The following is a 20634-nucleotide window of genomic DNA, read 5'->3' on the forward strand; positions in this document are numbered from 1 at the left end:
CACATTTCCATCTCTATCCTTAATCACGCTGACTCGCTGCACATACTCAATCTCTGTCTGCAGCCAATCACCACAAGTCCCTTTCTCCTTCCTGTCCAGTCTCACATACAACTCAGTATAAGCTTTTTCCTTTGCTTCCCCCCAAGTACTCCTGTCTAATTTCTTCATCTCCTCAACTAACTCCCCCTCCATTGAGTTGTCCCAAAGGTATAGGAAATAAAGTCACCAAGCAAGCTTTCAAATTAAAGTTTATTACATTCATATATAAATTTGAAAACTGCAGTGGAAGCTGAACCAAGCACTGTAGTAACAGATTCATTTAATAAAATGTTAAATGTTTAAGAGACCAAAACCTGCTGCTTCAGCATCATCGTTATTAGATTATTAAGCTATCACACCAAAATATGACAGAGGTTCCAGATTGATTTTATTGAGGTATCTTTACAATAATAACAATTATACATAGGCAGATCATTCTCTGTTCTACAATGCTAGACACGGTCATGCTTAATGCTTATGCCAATTCTGCCCTCTGCTGTCTCCAGCAAAAGGTGCTGCAATGCAGCAATGCAACTTCAATGACATAAACTAAGACACAGTAGTGAAAAAAACATTTTTCACAGTACTCTGTGCAGTCCAGTGAAAAACTCTGTACAGCCCACAGTTCAGTAGCTCGTATAACCTCCTTTAGCAGCATTAACTTGCAGTAATTATTTTCTGTATAGCTTTATCATCATGGAAGAATTTTGGCCAACACATCTTTACATTGCTTCAGTTTGTTGAGTTTTGAACTGAATTTATGCCCAAGGCCATTTCAATCAGGTGGAGGTCTGGACTGTGACTGAGCCAAAACAACACCTTTTCTTTTTGTTTTCAGCCATCCTGTTGGAAGTTTGCTGCTGTGCTTGGGATCATTGTCCTGTTGCATGACCCAATTTCAGCCAAGTTTAAGCTGTTGGACAGATGGTCTCACACTTGGCCTCATCTACCCAGAGAAGTTGTGCAGTTCATTCAGATGCAACTTTGCAAGCCTAAATCATGCCGCCATGTTCTTTTCAGATAGACGAGGCTTTCTCCTGGCAACCTTTCCAAACAAGTCCTACTTGTGCAGTCATTTTCTAATCGTACTGTCATGAACGTTAGCATTTAACATGCTAACTGAGGCCTGCAAATTCAGAGATATAACTCTTGGGGGTTTTTTTTGTTTTTCAGATTTTCAGAAAACTCCACAATCTGACCTTGGAGTGAATTTCCTGGGATGCCCACCCCTGGGAAGACTGTGGAACATTATTAAAACACATCTGAATGCTCCAGACCAGCAAACTGGCCAAACGTCTGTTTCATAGAAGCGCTCACACTTGCTGATGATCTGTTAATCAAGTGCATTTGATTACCAGCACCTGGCTTCTATGTGCCCTCATATTTCCTATTGGAGCAGTAAGAGTGGACTGCACAGAGTCCTGTCAAAACTTTCTTTTTCACATGAGTATAACTAAAGTGTTTTATTTGCCATCAAAAGTTTTTGTGACATCTGTGAACTGCGCATGTCACTTCTTAACCAATCAATAAGTCAACAAACAGACTAGAGAATCAAGGCTTTTGTTTAGCCTTGTTTTCATCTCTGCTCTCATGCTGAGGTGGCCATCAAGATCACATACTGTAAGTACATGCATGTTGGCACAACGTAAAATGTTATCTGTGCCTGGGAAAAGGAAACACACCAGCCTGTCATAGTAAAGCGGATTTTGCAGGACACTATTACAGGTTATGATTGGTTACAGAGCTTAAAAGAGCAGCTTTGCAGCTTATGCTGTGCTTATATACAGTAAATACACATTTGGACATTGGAAGAATAGTGCAACGATTCAGCTGATGGCTGTCCATGTTGGTCTGCTTCTTTGGCTTTGTGTCTGAGTGAGTATTAATACCATCAGGGGCTGTGGGGGGGGGGAATTTTGACAACAATTAATAATGAAGTCCATAAACGTGGATAAATGCAAAAGAATAAATGAGAAAAGAATGATCTTAGAGTTGATAAGTTGTTCATCACTGGCTTGTCACATGTTTTTGGGTCCCCCTTTCTACAAGACTGAAACAATCAATTTTCAATCTAATTAATTTATCTCTATCAACAGGACACCTATCAGAGGCTTTTAAGGCCACTGTAATTGAGCCATTATTTAAAAAGCCTTTACTTGGCCCAGCTGTCTTAGCTAATTATAAACTGGGGGGTCATCTTCAGACACACGGGTTACTCAAAGTATTAGGATGGGATAGAAAACAGGAACACTATTTCATAAACCTATGACTGCAGGGAAACAGGGTGCATGCTTTTCTTGCCTGTTATTGCCGCCTCCTCCTCCCTTAATGCCGGTAGGGTGGTTGTTCTGGATGAGGTTGGACCTGTTGACACTGAAGTTTATGGGAGCCCCTGGCAGCTGACCAGGTCTGATAGGCTTGGCTGGGTTGGACACAGGGAAACAAAAACAATCATTTACAGAGTGAAGGTTAATGGCTCACTGATATTTTAAAAAAAAACAACCCAAACACTAATTTCTTTCCGTTTGAGAATTAGATGAGAAAAATAATAAAATACTGATGTATATGCATCACTTTAGTGCTAAAGCTAGGCGGCTGTTAGCCTAGCTTAGCATAAAGATAAAAAACACTGATAATGAATGATTAGCCTGGTTCTGTCCAAAACTTTAAAAAAAAAAAACTACAAAGCTTACTATAATAATCACAGTGTATATATATGTTCCCTGGTCCCTAACTCCTACTAGACTTGTTAGTCAATCTGGATAAAATTTACTATATAATCTGAACAGAGTACCAAAATTATCAACATCTATATAGCTTTTGGGAATTATTTTTAAAATGTCTGCTACCCGATCTCAAAACAAATAGCGAGATTACATCAAGCTTAGCTAACTGCTACCTTTTGGTCGTGTAAAAGGCGTCGCTTTTTAAAACAACCTATCTACCTATCTGTGCTGATCCTCTCCTGCCCATGTTTTTAGGCTTGACGGCATCCTTAATGCGCTCCACCTCCTGTTGGTAGCGTTTACGATCACGGGCTGCATTCTCTTTGGCCTCCTTCAGCGCGGTCTCCAGGGCTTTGACCCGTTCAGCTGTGGCCCGCAGGCGCTTCTCCATCTTCGGGATTTCACTGCGTAGGTCGTTGTTGTCCCGTACCAGCTGAGGAAAGTAAAACAGAGGAGGAAACATAGAGCTTTTAAGCTCGAGATGCCAGTGTGAGTGGGAGACACTCGCCTCACTTTGTTTGCATCTATTTCTACCTGCTTATGAACTCTGGTTAGCTGCTCCAGGTTGTTCTCCAGGAAGCTGATCTTTTGCTTCTGGGCAGCGCTGCTCTCTGTGTCCTCTGAGTTCATCTGAGCATTCTGTCCAAGCACAGCAAGCAACTTTATTATCTATGTAATTTATTTTGTTGCTTTCAGTTTTTCAAATCCGTGTCAAAGCAAAAAATAATTCTGTAACCAAAGAGCCCTGATCCAGAGAATCCCATCTGTGCCTAAATGTGGTGATAAGTAGCAGTTTTTGGATGAGTACAGCAGCGCAATATATTCTCTGTGTGCTCCAGGAAAGCCCGCTCTGCCTTTGTCTATCCCATCAAGCTTCCACCGGAAGGCAGGAGATGAGCAGCACACTGAGGGCCCAGGTCCCTAAATTACAGCTGCTACCTTTGAAGAATCAGATGGCCTACTTATTGCAGACACTTTCTGTTGTGTTCCCTGGATTCATTAAAATTTCATCATAGTGCAGATTAAATGGGAGTGGTGCCGGTGCATGAGCGAAATATGGAGCTGTTTGACTCACTCCAGGTAAACGTCGTGGTCAGGGCAATGAGAGCTCATGTGATATTGTGTCTTAACAGATGAAAAATCAGATCACAATATGGCGATTACTGTGATGATCCTCCATGGCAACATTCGGGGAATGGGAGGATACATGTCTGCTCTGAGAGCTGAAATGTGCTCCATCACAGAAACGCTGTGAGGACTTGTACCTTTTTTAATCTTGTGGATAAGTCTTGGACAAAGAGCCTTCTCAGGTTGTGAAGTGTCTGCAGCTCCCGTGCCTAACATAAGACGAGAAAGACAGGTTTGCAAAAAATAACGGTGACAAGAAATCGCCCTCCAAACTCATGTCACAATGTATCATTTGCTGCTGCTGGCAACAAATCTGGGTTATATCAGGGCTAGTGAGCCATATAAATAATATTGAGGCTGTACTGAGATGTCACATCATGTCAGTTCGTACCTAATTATTGCACCCAAAAAGTAAATCTTTGAGCACCACTACTCTTTGTGCAAAAATACATGCATGTGACAGGAGGAGGTCACATGATTAAAGCTGATTTAAAGGAAACTAATTACACCCATTTCACTAGAATGGCTTTCCATAATCCTTCAAATCCATCCATCTAGCCATTCATCCACCCACCCATAGACACCCATTCATACTCACATTCACACCTATTGGCAATTTAGAATCCCCAATTATCCTAACCCCACTAACCTCATGTCTTTGAAATGTGGGAGAAAGCCTGAATACCCGGAGAGAACCCATGCAGTCACTGTGAGAACATGCAAATGCTGCTTTGCATAAATTAAAGTTCAAATTAATAATTCATCTTCGACTAGATCGTGGTGAGCCATTTTAATTCATTTTTAATCTAAAATTCATTCCAAAATGACCAATTTTAGCTTAATTTCCCCAGCTTTCTTCTGATTGGCTGCCCCTTGCAAACAAGGCTTAAAAGCTTTTATCAGAAGATTTCTTCAGTTAGATTAGGACACTTTAGGAATAACTCCTCTCTTTCATGTCCTAAACGCTGTATATAACAGATGGTTATAGTCACGGTGGTGTCTGCCTTTGGTTTTTGGACTCTGCATCATGAAATCTTAACATTAGCATTTTTGGATTCCGCCATGTTTTTTGTGGTGTTTTTGGAGCCAGAAGTGACCATATTTGCTAATGCTAGCTGAGTGTTAAAAATGTAACTTTTTTTCCTCTTACCTCTGTTGTTTTGGTGGAGACATAAATCTCCATAGCAACATACTACTGCTAACAGCTACTTACATAACAGGTTTGTGGTGAACTCATTTTGTAAGCAAATACAGATTTTAAAACTTGTGGCAATAACTGACCACAGTTTCCTCCAGTCCCTTCAGGTCCTGTCTGGCCTGCTCCCTCCTGTCCTGCTGCACCCTGCAGCACATGTAACAAGTGTTAATAAGACTGGAAAACAGTTCTGCTAACCAAGTTTGCATTTTCCTGTTAAATAAACGCGAGAGACATTACGTGAGCTCTTCCAGCTGCCGGCTCTTTTCCTGGTCAGCAGCCTTGAGCTTCTCATGTTCCACTCTGAGCCTCTCCTGCTCCAGCATGATCTGCTGGTTCAGACTGCACAGAGGTCAGGGATAAAATCAGACGAGTCATGTAAGTTTCACTCAAAGAGACAAGCATTAGGTGATGTGGTGTCTTACTCCTGCAGCTCAGTGATAAGCTTCTCCTTGGCATCAAGTTCATCTCTCAGGTTGCTGATCTGCTTCTGATGGGCCTCTCTGTGAGTCTGGATCTGCTTCTCCACAGCTTCCTGAAGACACGCAAAAAAACACAGCTAGTCACTGAATGAGATGAGGTGGGCAATTAAAAGCACACTTTGTACGTGTTACAGTACCTTGACTTCATTTGCAGACTGGATCTCGTTCTCTTTCTCCATGGCATTAACCTTCTCTGGAAGGAGAAGAAATGATCCATGTTATTGGGAACAACTGGGATATAACAATAGATCTTCTTTAGTTTCTTATGGCACAAACAAGTACAAACAGTATTTTTCTTAAGCTTGCCACGTCATGTAAACACTTTTCATAGTTTACTGGAAACAAGATTTAAAGGAGAAACAGGTATTACTTTAGCATGACTTTCAGGAAAATCCATAAACACAGACACTTCTTTGAACGTTCAATGCTAATAATCAATACTTATGACTTATTCAACTTTAGTTTTACAAATTCAGGTTTAAAATAATAAAAATGTCATGGTCCCTGGATCTTGGACGCAGGATTTTATGTTTCTTTATGGTCTTAAGGATGCCTTTAAGTTTGCCATTCATTATATTCTCAGTTTGTAGGATTCTAGTTCATCTTCTTGCTTATTAAATCTATATCTTTCGTGATCCCTTTGTTTCCCCATTGATGCCCCCATGTCTGTCTAGTCTTTCTGTGTTCTGTCTCTGTGTTTAATCTTCTATCACTGTGTTAGTATGGCATGTCTTAGTCTGGGTCTCAGTGTGTATGCTTGTTCCTGTTTTATTGTGATAGTCTTATGTCGAGTTTAACTTCCCTTGTCTTGTTATTCCTGATTTGTTCCCACTGTGTTTCCCACCTGTTTCCTCTCCCCTCATTACCTGCTGTGTATCAATTGTCTGAGTTTCCCCCTTGTTCTTTGTCCGTTAAGGTTGAGTTCTGTTCTCTGTCCTGTATTTGGGACCTGCCTGCTGCACAGCAATGCACAACAAAAAATGTATCCAAATATTTTTCAAATGTGAGTCGTCACAAAGAATTAAAGCAGCTCTGAAGGCATAAGGGTGTCCAACCCATTACGAGCACCTTGCTTGTAATGAAATGGCTGGTACATATAATAAAAAGACTTTTAAAGAAATGTGGATTTTATGCTATCTGGTCAATAGGCCTAAAACACCAGAGAAGATTTTAAAAAATCCTTTTATTCAGGGTTGTTTCCAGGACTTTTTTAAATCAGTATGTGAGACTTTGTTTGAAGGTCACCATTGCACCACTGTAGCCACTTGCTTTAGCTTTTATGTCCTAAAACATTTGAGTGACTATGCAGACAATTACTGTTTGTTGCAGTAATTTACATGGGTAGTGTGGTCCTGAAATACTTAGCTTAAGGAACTCTTACAGCAGCTTCACTGCCTTCTCCACAACACACCTTTAGTCAAACAGGGCTCCTTGTGCAAAAACAGAATGGAGAGCAGAGAGTGTGTTGCTCACCTTGGGCCCTGATCCTGACTATTTCCTCACTGAGAGAGTCCACATTCTCCTCCAGCTGTCTTTTCTTCTGCTCCACATTCTGGAGGGACTCCGTCAGGGACTTGATTTTGGCTTCTTGCTAAACAACGACAGGCCAACGAAAGACATGAAGAGGACTCATACAAATTAAATGACAGTTCTTTTAGGCCAGATCCCATTGTTAGACCTGCAGTAAGCAGAAACCCATCCACTGTTTGATATACAACCACATAATCTGACATCTTAACTATATGTCACTATGGCGACAGTATCCGAGATGGCAGCAGTTGTTAAGTAGCTGTTACCTGGGAGATGCGGAGCTGACAGGCAGTCAGCTCGCTCTCAGTCTGGTCCAGCTTCTGGGTGGTCTCGGTCTGTGTGCTCTCCAGCAGCTTGCTGCGCTTCACCATGGTCTTCACCTCTGACTTCATCTTGCTGATGTAGAGACGGGCCACGGTGAACTCTTCGTCAATGAGACCGCTGCTCTCTTGTTGCTGAGGACGTCAGAGAACATTACGCAGGTCAAAGACATTCCTCAGATTCAGTCCCAGACAGACCATCCTCTACTTCCTCTCGCATGTTTTTCTCAGTACTTGAGAATCTGTTTGTTGCAGTATTTTAAATGGGTAGAGTGTGGTCCTGAAATAGATGTTGAACTCTTTTCAGCGGAGGCTTAGAGTTTAAAATAGATTAGGAATTTATCAAAATTTCTTGAAGAGCATGCAGTTGGAGATACACTGGAAACCAGTGCAAACAAAACAAGATGCTCGCACTGCCTATTAAAACTAGACAACCAACTGACTGGCTGTCCTCTGATCATAAAATATGCAGAACATTTGTCTGCTGAAGCGTTTTCTGTGAGCATCTTTGTGCTTTTACCTGTTTTACATTTGAATCAATCAATTTCAGACTGTTGGTTCAACCAAGTCTATTTTACCAATTTTTTAATGACTATTGAAAGTCATTATCTGCAGAAATTCAACACTCATAGTTTAGTTTCTGTTTCTTATTTTTCAAGATTGGGTGCTTTTCGGGGGGGGGGGTTTGTGATAATAAAGGTTGATTTGAAGTTCTACTTTGTCTGGAACTTGATCAAGGTTCATGTTCCACATTTTCTGACTGAATCCAGTAAAAAAACTGAATGAGAGATACATCCACAGTGGAATTAAGTGCTTGCAACCGGCCCATGCAAAACCATTCAGCAAGGATCACCTGAATACCTGATGACGTTGATAGTTCTTAGACCACAAGTTGTTAGGTTGTGGTCTAAAGCACTATTCTTTCACAGTTTTAACCCAAATGTCACTTTTCTGAATATGAAACAGTGTATCAGAGCCAAAACTGGGAACCTTGATGTCATTGCTTCCCACAGCGATGCCTATCTCAGCCAGGTCTTTGAGTAATGATGACATCATCTCAGTGACCCTCTTTTTCTGGTGGTTGGTCATCTCCTTCAATTTCTGAAGCTCTGAGTCAATGGAGGCCAAGGAGCTCTGGTGGTGGACGATAACACACATCACAAAGCATCTAGGATTAGTATTAGCGTTTTTACTTCCAGCAAATTCCCCTAAAGCTTCAAACTGCTCACCGATTTCTCGTTCAGCTCCTCACTGAGAGCCTCAAACTCTTTGGTTTTGTTTTCAACTTCCTGACTCTTCTGGTCGTAGTTGACAGCTAGCTCCTCCAGGGCCTGCAGCACTTCCTTCACTTCCTCCTTGGAGGCTTCATTCTCCGCCAGCAGCCGGTTCAGCTCCGTCTGCAACGTGTCGTGGTCACGGCGAGAGGATGCTAATAGCTAGGAGAGGTAAATGATGCTCAGCGATGCTCTCATATGGTCAGGTTCGAAAGTAGATTAAAAAAAATGTATCAACAGCAGGGACTACAAAACAGATTTCTGAACAGTGAAGAAAAATATGCTCAATCTGGTGAGGCTCCTGTGCTTGCTAAGAGTGAGTTACAGTTTGACCTCTCCTGCAGGGCTACTAATGGTCTGCAATCAGCTGTCACACCAGGTTTATGCTAACAGGAGTGCCTAGGGGGATGTGGAACAGCGGGAAGGCACAGGGGAAGGAAGGAAAGAAAGACAGGAAGCAAGGGAAGGCGGATGCAGTGTCACCTCCTCCTGATCCAACATCTGCTGCTTCAGCGTCTCCACCAACTGAGACTGCTGGTTGATCTCATCATCCTGCAGGAAAGGCAGAGGAGAAATCCAGTAATGTTTCATTCACATAATTATACTGCCAAACAGCAACACTGAACTGCAACCAATTGCGCCACCTGCTGGTCAAAAGAAATAAGTTCAATTGGAAGATGAACGTTGGTTTTCGCATAAATATATTGTCTTTATTCCAATATCAAGAATGAATTTACATTATTAAAACAAAAGAGAAAGACGTGAAGATATTATGAAATTTCATGTGACTGGAATTGTAAAACCTTACCTAGTTTATGTCCTGCTCTCACAAAGTCAAAGTACTACCGAAATAGACTCAGTGTTCTACTTTTTACTGTTATCCTGCTGGAGATTAATAGCATGTCTTGCCTGAGGTAATGTCTATTTAAATATGTTAAAAAATCTGTCAGTTGCTACTGCAATGCACTTAATCTGCATGTTCTAATATATATATCTAATATATATAAAGCAAAACGGGCAGTACTGAGATTACACTGTTTGACAGATTTTCAGAACTGATCAGCAATGAGCCAGCCTAAATACACAGTTAAGATGGAGATAAAGACCAATATATATATTATATATCTCTATCTATCTGTCTGTCTGTCTGTAGATATAGATATATATAGATATATATACTGTTACCTATACTGGGATTTACTGTTACATCCCTACAGTATATATATATATATATATTATATATCTCTATCTATCTGTCTGTCTGTCTGTAGATATAGATATATATAGATATATATACTGTTACCTATACTGGGATTTACTGTTACATCCCTACAGTAAAATTAAGAAAAGGCTCTGAAATGAAGAAAGGGATGTTTGCCCACAGGGCAAAGCACAAAGCTGAATATCAATTATTAGTGCTCAAACATTTGTGATATAATAAATGCACATATATGTGATCCTGACTTGCATCTTTCAGTTCAGCTTAAATCAGTTCAATACTTAAGGTTTTTGAACTTTTGCATTCACATTTTTTTTAGCTGGTCTTCATTTCTTCAGCTTGACCAAAAAGGCCACAAGTGGCGCGTACAGCAAATTAAACCAACACCAAAACTGTTGTTTCGTTACCTTGTCGTCAAGCTCTTTGTAGAGCTTGGCCATTTCCGCCTCATACTTCTCTTTCTCTGCATCTGTGAGTTTGACTCCAGGCAGGGAGTTTAGGGCAGGTTTGGGTGGCGTCTTGTCATTGTGGTGGGTGCTCTCCAGGGCCTGAACTTCTTCTTTGGCCTTTTCTTTGTCAAACTGCTCATCCACTGGCACACTCTCTCCTGCAGGGAGCAGCAGAAAGATGATATAAGGTCTGTTTCCTCCCTCTCTAGCTCCCCATCAGAGAAAGATTATGACTGCTATGTTTCACAGCAATCCTTTTCTTAACAGGTTCTTAATAGTTCTTAAAAAGAAGAAAAGAAAACTAGTTAAAATTAACGAGCCTTCATGTGTAGCATTAGTGTAGGACAGGCATGGTCATGAATATTTTTCTGGGGGACTGTTTGTGGTTATTAAATATAGAAACAAGGAGCTTTTTCTTTAAAAGCCTCCTGTTAGGATCCATGTGCAGCTCAACTCTAATTGCTAAACACAAGGACACAAGATTTAACATTGTTATGAAAATATCCATACTAACACATAAAAACAATGATCATATGTCTGCAAAATCCTCTGCCTCTGCTTTTATGACCCACACATAACCTGCCCGTAACGCAGCCTTTGGCCCTCACCGCTCCTCCAGCGGTTCAGCTCATTCTCGAGCCAGTTGACTGTGTTTCTCAGTGTCTTGTTCTTCTCCTTCTCTTTCTCCCATTTGCTCTTCCACTGCTCTGCTGTCAGTTCCACATTCATACTCACTTGGTTCTTGATGGTCTTTGCTCTGGTGAGACAGAGAGGTGAGAAAGTGGTAGCAGTCTGTTTTGAATACTAACACCACACAGTTGAGGTTGGTTTCACCGCAGAGCAGCTCGCTGTTTCCCAGCGTCTGAGCTTAAGTCGGTGCCCTGTCTTTATGGAGTCAGACACCAAACCTATGGATCATTCATATTTATGACTCTAGACCACAGTCTTCTTTGCCTCTTATCTTTTAATATTAAAACGTAGCTATTTGTGGAACACCTTTCAATTCAGTGACATCATTTGTACAGATATGATAACAGGTTTGTGTCTACGTACCTCTGTCCAAAAAGCAATGTAGACCTGGTCTCTGCATCATTGTAAGCCGAAGGTGAGCAGCAAATGACCATAGTTGTCCGACAGTTTCCTCCCAGGGAATCCTGCAGGATTCTGGTCATCTTACTGTCTCTGTATGGTATGTAGGACTAGGCAGATTGAGAGGGACCATATGTCGCATTATATGATAATTCTGCATGTCACAAACAGCATTTACAACAGTGAAGTCTTTTGTGATGAAATGTAACTGAGCAACTAAAATTAAGGACTGCGGTCCACTATCATGTACTTACAAAATTAAATATACTCAATTTGTAACATTTTAGCAATATAAAAATGCTCTATGGAGGCTCCTGAGCAGTGGGCCGATGGTTCATCTCAGGGCTCCTAGATCTTTGAAATAGGTGCAACTGCTGGGATATTTAGAGTGGCACAGATCAAGGCTTATGATAAATTCTATGGTACGTAAAAGTATTCAGGTTCTATAATGCCGACCTACAATAAAAAGAAACAGTAAATATTTAGAAAAATGTCTCCAGCAGCAGGCTGATGTTCCTATTTTTGCACACAAGATTGTTCCACAGTACTGCAAGTCCTTTAACCTAAACACCTACACTGGTGGTTTGTACTCTCTGATGATTTCACAACTTGTCATACATACACACCATTGCCTTCACATTTTAGCGTGCTGGGGTCATCTTTAGCATTATTTTTTTGAGGTCCAATCTGGTCTGATAGTCCCCCCAGAACTGGAAATAGTCATAGTAATAACCAAGAAAATGGAGATAGGGTGTGATCAGTAGATCAACATCTATCTTGCACACATTACATGGTGATGTGTACATTTACCCAGTGTGTTAAGTGTTTAAGGCGCAGATGTCAGCAGTAACAGTACAATAAATTCTTCGAATTCAGCGATCTGCCTCCATCTCACCCTGTCCCTATCATCCCCTTCTGTCACACCAACTCTCTGCATGTCGTACAACACTACATCCATGAATCTTCTTTGTTGTCTTTATTCTTTTCCTCCTGCCTGGCAGCTCAATATTCAACATCCTTCATTCGACATATCCACTCTCCCTTCTCTGAACATATCAAAACCACCTCAGCCTTGCCTCTATTACTGTCTCCAAACTGCTCATTTCGAGCTGTCTCTGATGAACTCATTTCTAATCTGGTCCAGTCTGGTCACTGCCAGTGGAAGTCTTAGCATCTTCAGCTCTACCTCTCCTGTTTTTTTGTCAGCCACCGTCTTTAAACCATACATAATGGCAGGTCTAACTTTCATCTTGTAATTTTTCCCTTTCACTCTTGCTGCTGTCCTTCTGTCAAATCACCCCAATGCTCATCTCCACTCACTCCACCCTGCTTAGACTCTCTTCTTCACCTCTCTTGTGCACTGTCTGTTGCTTTGGATGGTTTAAGGTATTTAAACTACCCCTGCTCCTCCAGCTTTACAGCTATACGTGTCTCCTTCTTATTCACACACATGCATTCTGTCATGCTTTTACTGGATTTCTTTATGCATGCTCAATCATCCAGGTAAGTAAATCCCAAAAAGTTGATTCTGTTCATCTGGATGTAGCGTTTCCAGGTGGAGAAACGTTTCGTCACTCATCCAAGTGACTTCTTCAGTCTCAGCTCACTGCAGGTTTCCCCAACCTTATAAACAGTACATTGCACAATGACTGAAACTAGCACCACCGAATGAACAACGCTACGTCCAGATGAACAGAATCAACCTTTTGGGATTTACTGGATTTCATTCCTCTTCTCTCCAGTGGATACCTCCAGCTCTCCAGACTCTCATCCACCTGTTCCCTATTGTCACCAAAGATCCAAATGTCCTGTGTAAACATAATGGTTCACAGAGACTCCTGCCTGACCTCTTCTGTCAGCCTGCAAATAAGAAGCCACTCAGAACTAATGTAATCCCACCCCCACCTATCTGTCACTCCTAGTGCACACCTCAGTGCTCTCTCACCACCCTCATGCAAATACAACTTATGGGATCTTTTAAAAGATCTAGAGAACGAATCGGCACATTTGTGGTAATGAACTCACTTCAGCCTCTCCTTTTTACGAATTTCATTTATAAACTTTGAATCACATTTTGGAGTGGCAGTAATTCTAACGCTTCACCAAGCAGAGTCGAAAACTGTCTCACCGAGCCTTCTGCCAGAGCTGAGATGACAATTCCCAGTGCAGACAGGGACTTGTTGATCATCTTGGCTTCATCCAGCACTGTACCCTCTGCTCCAGTTTTACCAACCTTTGAAACACAAAAACAGCACAATTGTTACAGTGAAGCTGAAAACTGTATCACATTATAGATGCTCTGAACCTTTTTCTTTTAACAAGATCAGCTTATTAAAAGACAGTTGACAAAGCATGTTAATGGCTTTCCTGGAGTTTAGCGCTATGACTGGTCTGTTAACATTTTACACTTTGCTGATGGAAGATTGTTCTAGTTTCCCCCCATGAACTGAAGTGGCACCACGATCGCATCATTAAACTTTTATCATACAGATCCATTTAATATAGAGACACTTTGCCACTAGGGAAAAGGGAAATGAGAGTAAAAGAGCTATTTCCACCCTGAGTTTTAAATCAGGCCTGGTTTCTACTCTATTAATAAACAACTAGTCAAAAGCTACTCTTTAGCTGGTTCAAGTCAGAGGCGGGCTCTTGGAATTGGGAAAAAACACATTTGCAGAGGTTATGAAGATGAGAGAGGTCAAAGAGGAGGAGAAGGAGGAGGAGGAGGAGTACTGAGAATCATACTTTTTCACTCCCAGCCAGATCGACGAGGTACAGCTTGCCAGTTAATTTCTGTTCAGTCTTACTGTTTTCCTGCTTGATGTTGATGAGGAAGATGCTGTGACTTCTGGAGCTGTGCTCATTCATGTCTGAATGTACATGTGGGCACACACACACACACAAAAACAGTTATTACTGATTATATTATTCTAGGTTACTACGCTATAAAAATAATGGCCCGTTAAAGTGTTTTTTCTGAGGCATTACCAAGGTAAAAGAATGAGACTTAACCAGACTAGAATATATAAAACCTCCAGCCGGGACTAACACAGGTAGCTGTAGCTCATTGGTACCTAAAAGGCCTCACATCCTCTAATTTTAACACCTCTTGACTGTGCTTATGCTGTTCTTGCCTTTTTAATGTAATTACTGAACATAGAATATGTCCTGCTGTGTGGAAAGAGAAATGGAAATAGACTGAGATTTTTAAACTTGCAGGCACAGGGAGGATATGCAAACTCCAAAGTCCAAAACCAATCCTTGACATCTGGAATGGTGGTATAGTGGTGAGCACAGCTGCCTTCCCAGCAGATCAGCATCTCCTTTAATCTTTACGTCACAGTGTTAAATTAGGAGATCACACGGGACCTTCCCACTGTGTTATCCTGCTAATCACAGGTAGAGCAAAAACGTTTGTTGTGGTGGCTGCAGATCAGAAGGCAGACTAATCAGAAGACTGGTGGTTGCTCCAGTCTGCATGCCAAAGTATCGTTGGGCAAGATAATGAAGTTGCTCACCAATGCTTCCATTGGAGTATGAATGTTAGATAGAAAGCAGAAACAAGTGCTGGTGTAAACTGTTGTGCTATGTAAGAACCAGTCTATTACCATCACAGTGGTCTATGCATTGACCACAGTGGCTCATGAAACCAAAGTCTGCCTAGATACAACCAGTCAGCTTCCAGCTTCCAGGACCAAAAATGTTGTCTGGTGCTTACAGATTCTGCATGTTCATATGCAGATGTCTATTGATAGAAATGATAATTTTCCAACAAACTTAACTGATGTCATAATGGCATCCATTTAATTATGGAAATAAGTGCATAATTGAGTCAGCTCAGCTTCAGTTTAAGCCTTGTGCCCATGGTTAGAAAGAACCTGGCTTTAATGTGTTTTTCACAGATGTCTTCTTGGCTCAGCTTTTGGGAGTGTGACAACAATCAGGAGACTCAGTGAGGATGAACCCATGAGAGGCCGCAATGTATGAACTCACTTGTGACAGCCACGCTTCGGTTATTTTTGCCTTCGTCTATGGCTTCCATGACCTCCTCAGGAGTGCAGACAAAACGCTCGGTACAGCCCTGGGGACACATGAACATCACAAGGAAATATTATGCTCAGTAGCCCCACAGCAACACTGCTTTATAGAGACGCATTTATTAGCTAAAGGGACCGTGACACGCTAACAGTCTCCACTGGAGATTTATGAAAAGAGAGCTAGTGCTTCATGGTCTCAGTAGCTTTTATATCTGCTTGGATTTCTTCATGAAATCATGGTGTATGTGACTTCTAGCTGAATGCCAAATGAAATACAATGATCGGTAAAGCCTTCTTGCCCTTAATACGTAAAACCCTGTAGGTAAGCTATCACAGTGCATCATTGTTTTGCTCTGTTGTTCATAACTAATGCATTAGAACTGGCTGGGAGAAGTTTGTGACTGTATGACTGCAGAGTTTGAGTTTAATCAGAAACAATGTTGTGCCTTGAAAATGAAGCACTCAGTCTCTTACCTTGACATAGGGGACCCTGTTCTTGTCCTCATGTACAGGAAGGTTGGTCTTTGACACTGTGGAGGAAAATGAAAGCAAAGAATGAATCATGGTCTCTGTAACGGGTCTGACTGATGATGAGCCCCTACATACCATCCAACAAGTCCCTAATTTTGTCCAAATAGATTTCAAAATATGAAACCTGCAAAACAAAAGTGCGCAGTGAGACTTTACCAGATTTTATCATCTGCGCCTGCCTCACTGCTCAGCTACATACTTTGATGTGGAACTCCAGGTTCTCATCCATGGAGTAAATGTAGTTAAAGATGTCTTGCACAATTCGAGGAATGATTCCCATCATTTCAGGGTCATGAAGCTTCCCCTTCAGGACATGATGATAAAAGTAAGACAACACAGAATCTCAGGCTTTTCCTGGCTATTTTTAATATGTTTGACCAGTGGAAAAAAACCCAACAGCTGATACTTCATAGTACCTCCATTGTGTGTGTTTTGCCTGAAGATGTCTGCCCATAAGCAAAGATGGTCCCGTTGTATCCCTCCAAAACATCTGTACAAAGAAGTAACACATTTAGGATTGGGGTTTGGCTTTGTATTTTATGGACAGATTCTAATGCACAGCTTACCTTTCACTATCTTCTGAGCCACAGCATTATAAAACTCCTCCTGAGTTGTCTTGGACTGGAACACACGGTCAAAGTAGTATGGTTTGCCCTTTAAGAGACGAAGCCGTGAGAAACAGTAAAGTATATATCTTAAAAGTCAGCTCTTCAGGGGCATTGCTTTGCTTCGATTTCCTGTCTTTGCTTATTTCCCACCCTCAGCTTTGTATGCATTTACATTAGCCTATATTACTGTTTTCTCCTCATGCCATCATTGAGTCATCTGCTTCTAGATCAGTGTCCCCCCGTGAGTGTCCTGGTTTGAGATTTTGATTTTTCTTTCTTTGAAATGTTTCTTTGTTGAACACATTTTTTATATTTAGCAAATGGATATTTTTAATGTATCCTTTGGGATGGCTGTGGTTTGGCAGGTTGAGCAGGTCATCTACTAATTGTAAGGTTAGTGCGGTACGAATGTTAAAAAGCACTTAGACATTGAAGAAAGTGAATGTTCATGTTCACATGGTCAACTGCTCCAATGCAGTCACATCAGCCAATCACACTGCAGCAAGTGCATTCAGACATGTCGGCATGGTCAAGATGACCTGTTCAAGTGTTAACCAAGTATCAGAATGGGGAAGAAATTTGATTTCACTTTGGACACAGCTGGGTTGTTAGTGGAATTATAAATGTGCTAACTTGTCAATAGAATCAGAATTTTACAACAAAATATTACACGTTTTATTCAACAGTGCAGTTTTACTGAAGGCTAGTGCCTGGGGAGGGCTATGGCAAAGTGCCAAATAGTGCCAGATAGTGCCAAATCATAACAACAGTCGCCTTAAGACACTTTATATTGTAAGGTAAAGACTCTACAATAATATAGAGAACCCCCAACAATCAGACGACCCCTCTGAGCAAGCACTTGGTGACAGTGGGAAGGAAAAACTCCCTTTTAACAGGAAGAAACTTCCAGTACAACCAGACTCAGAGAGGGGCAGAAATCTAGGGGTGAGGGGAGGGAGACAGGACTAAGTATATAAATATATAGCAAATATCAGGGCACCCAACCACAAAAACGTATTCGATGGGGATTTCATTAGCCTTAATTAAAGGAGGGCCGCCGGTTTAGCTCACTTGGATGAGCCGCATGTCTCCCCCCCCTCACTCTTTCCTGTCAGTCTCTACTGTCTCTATCAAAATAAGGTGATAAAAAACGAGTAGATAGTAGTACATCAAATAGATGATGTAATGTTGTTTATTGCACTGTTAGTGCCTCCAAAATCAGCATTTCCAACCCAAAATATAGAATGATGTCAAACTTTTTTTTTTCTTTGAGGACACAATTTCACTTAATAAAATATGAAACTCACCCCGATCAGCACACAGTCGTCCCCCTTAAACTTGGGTATGTACTGGTCTCCGCGGGCCACCTCCGCGCTGTTCAGCGGCCTGAAACGGCACACCACCTTGATGGTGCACTCCGCCGCCGCGTCCCCCATCCTCGCCGCTGTGGATGGATTGGATGGATGGATGAAGCGCTCAGAGAACAAAAATGTGGTGCTGCTGAAGTTGTCTGTCGCTCAGTTTAGAGACTTTCCCCGCAAAATGAAGTCAAAAGTAAAAACTGTAAAACATACAATCATTTGTGTTTCTATTCAACACTTTTCAGTGAAAGCTGACAATAAAAGTCTGATAGAAGAAAACTAACAGCATGCTCCCCTTCAGGCGCAGCATTGATGAAAAAGCCTCCTCTTTGCAGGGCTGAACTAAACAACGATTAGAGCACATGACAGATGAACAGAAGCGTCACATTGCTGGTCAGGATCTGCGACGCTGTTGACCACCCGACGGTCAGAAGTCACGTTTAACTTCAGGTATTTTAAAAGAAAGAAGGTACATTTACACTGTAGGGAATTTGAAGTAGGAACTCTGGGTATTTTTACAAGAATATATATCTCACAAGAAAGAAAAAACAAGTGACACAGTGGGTGTTCACTTTTTATATAAGTGCTGTGGATATAAAAAGTGACCACACCCGTGTTACAATGCCAGATTTTTGTACTGTTAAAAAAATTAGACCACAATAAATCATTAAAAAGAGAGCGTGATGAGAAAGATGATCCCATTGCTGGTGAGAACTGAGATGACTGCATCAGTGAGGATTGTGAGTATGATACCATGAATGAGGACGAATTGGAGAAGTTGTTGAAGATGAGATTGAAGACACCCGACTTCATTCCCCTCTTATTCACCAGTTACCTGTAGAAGACACTCTGCAGGAATATTAACGGGCTTGATACTTAAACCTCTGAAACAGATGTTACAGGAAGCTGTTCTGTCAACTTTGTCTTTAACAAAGAGAAGCTTGGAAGTGATCTGCACAGAGAAGGAAAGTACAAAAAAAAAAAAAAAAAAAAAAAAAAAAAAGCAGAGGGATGCTGTAAGCAAATCCCAAAGTTACCAAAACCCTCAGCTTTCTAGCCCTTTAAGAGGCAGTCAAACAGACACAAACTACAAAGAGTGTGCACCGTTAGATTCCTGTGCCAGGGCCTGTTTGTACATATATAAACATGCACTTTAAAATACTGACAGCTGTTCTTTGCTTCTCTACTGGGCTACATTTGCTTTTTTCTGCATCTGGCTCGGTAGGTCCTGATATAAATAAGCAGGGGTTTTTTAACCTTTTAAAGGCAAGTGTATCATATTTGATACATGAGTTTTTGAGACCACCCAAAAAGACGAAATTAATAGCACAATATATTTTTAAGGAATAAAATGCAAAAAAGTTGCACCAATGTACTAAATATGATACAAAATGAAACTCATATATGCAAATTAACTTCTTTTTTTTTTATTGTCAGAATGTTCACAGAATTTTGTGGCAGTTATTTCATGGTTCAGGCTCTGAAGGGTTAAAATAAATCAGCAGCTTTACACTGATGCTACTTTTATATCATTATTCTAATTTGCCTCTCATGCTCAGCACTGCCCTAAGCTTTGGTTACAATGTGAGGTTCACTGTCTGGCCCAAGCAGGTCAAAATGTTGACAATGATTAAGATCTAGTAGATGATCTAGTATAAAGACAGCACAGTGTACTGTCAGTGTAGAGGATCGAAGCCTGTACTCTAAAAACACTATTGACTAGTCTGCATTTGAATCCAGAAACACACACAAAGGCACAAGAAGAAGAAGAAACCAAGAAAGTCAAGATTGCAGAAAGATGAATCATCAGGTTTGAAATGAGAAGAGGGGAACATGTTCTCTTTACTGCATGTAAAAAGAACATGGCTCCCTCGTGTATGAGGTCGTCTGATTAAATGTAAACTGTTCATGGCATTTTTTTTTTAAAAGCATCCCTGCTTTACTTTTAGTGTCTGAATGGTGGCAAAACATCTTTCCTCTGAAGTAACTAGCAAATCACAAGCATTCTGATTAATTTTGAGCTTCAGTCTGCCTTCACTGTTTCCTGAGAGATTACCAAGTACTGACTTAAGGTGCTTAAGTATTTATAATAACTTATTAAAAAAATAATTAAAGGATTATTCTATTCTATTCTATTCTATTAAAAAAAAAAAAAAAAGTTATATAAGTTAATAAGTTATTAAAAAAATAAAGTTAAAATCTTTTAAATTGAAGTATTTTCATTTTGGAAGTTTGGAAGTGCAATTAAGAGTTGAAGAAAAACCTTGACGTTTTGCAGAATGTTGATTGGGTTGCTTTAATTGCAAAAATCAGACTTGAATGAAAAACACGCAGGTCTTGTACAGCTTACCTTCTTCTTGTCACACTTACAGTTAATAATGGATGAGAAAGCATTTTCTGCACCCCTGTGGAAAAAGGTCAGGAGGCTGTACAGTATCTTGAGGCGGTTGTGCATTTTAAATGATGATGAATCAGTTGTGTACAAAAACCTGCTAGATTTACTGGACTAGTGATGTCACATAATGAAAATGCACCTTAGACATTTTACCTTTGTAAACATATGTATCATAATTTCTGCCCATGATGTTATGCATTTGTAGCACAGTTACGAAAATGATATTGAGAAACTGGATGGGAATGAGACAG

The 20634-nt window shown here is 40.8% G+C and overlaps 1 protein-coding gene across 1 annotated transcript; it reads right to left on the bottom strand.

Annotated features, from left to right (window-relative positions):
- Positions 1-235: 235 nt before the first annotated feature.
- On the bottom strand, positions 236-18274 carry LOC100706139 (kinesin-1 heavy chain). The gene is made up of 26 exons (XM_005471622.4): positions 17935-18274; positions 16586-16673; positions 16436-16509; positions 16219-16323; positions 16095-16143; positions 15963-16018; positions 15445-15532; positions 14197-14321; positions 13580-13684; positions 11416-11561; positions 10971-11119; positions 10321-10520; positions 9178-9246; positions 8650-8856; positions 8411-8554; positions 7367-7555; positions 7044-7161; positions 5708-5763; positions 5514-5623; positions 5329-5430; positions 5175-5235; positions 4031-4102; positions 3300-3404; positions 2985-3198; positions 2341-2461; positions 236-1937 (listed from the first exon to the last, which is right to left on the bottom strand). Exons 1-26 carry the CDS (start codon positions 18061-18063, stop codon positions 1931-1933), a joined length of 2889 nt encoding a protein of 962 aa, XP_005471679.1. The 5' UTR covers positions 18064-18274; the 3' UTR covers positions 236-1930.
- Between the last annotated feature and the right edge of the window lie 2360 nt (positions 18275-20634).

Source organism: Oreochromis niloticus, linkage group LG9 (assembly GCF_001858045.2).
Source record: "Oreochromis niloticus isolate F11D_XX linkage group LG9, O_niloticus_UMD_NMBU, whole genome shotgun sequence".
Lineage (NCBI taxonomy): Eukaryota > Metazoa > Chordata > Actinopteri > Cichliformes > Cichlidae > Oreochromis > Oreochromis niloticus.

Excerpts from the sequence above, each read along its gene's own strand:
- LOC100706139 (XM_005471622.4), bottom strand. The coding sequence starts at position 18,063 with ATGGGGGACGCGGCGGCGGAGTGCACCATCAAGGTGGTGTGCCGTTTC. Across the intron at positions 5,431-5,513 it reads CTTATCACTGAGCTGCAGGA|TCTGAACCAGCAGATCATGC; the intron begins GTAAGACACCAC and ends ACCTCTGTGCAG. Across the intron at positions 3,405-4,030 it reads TATCCACAAGATTAAAAAAG|AATGCTCAGATGAACTCAGA; the intron begins GTACAAGTCCTC and ends GTGCTTGGACAG.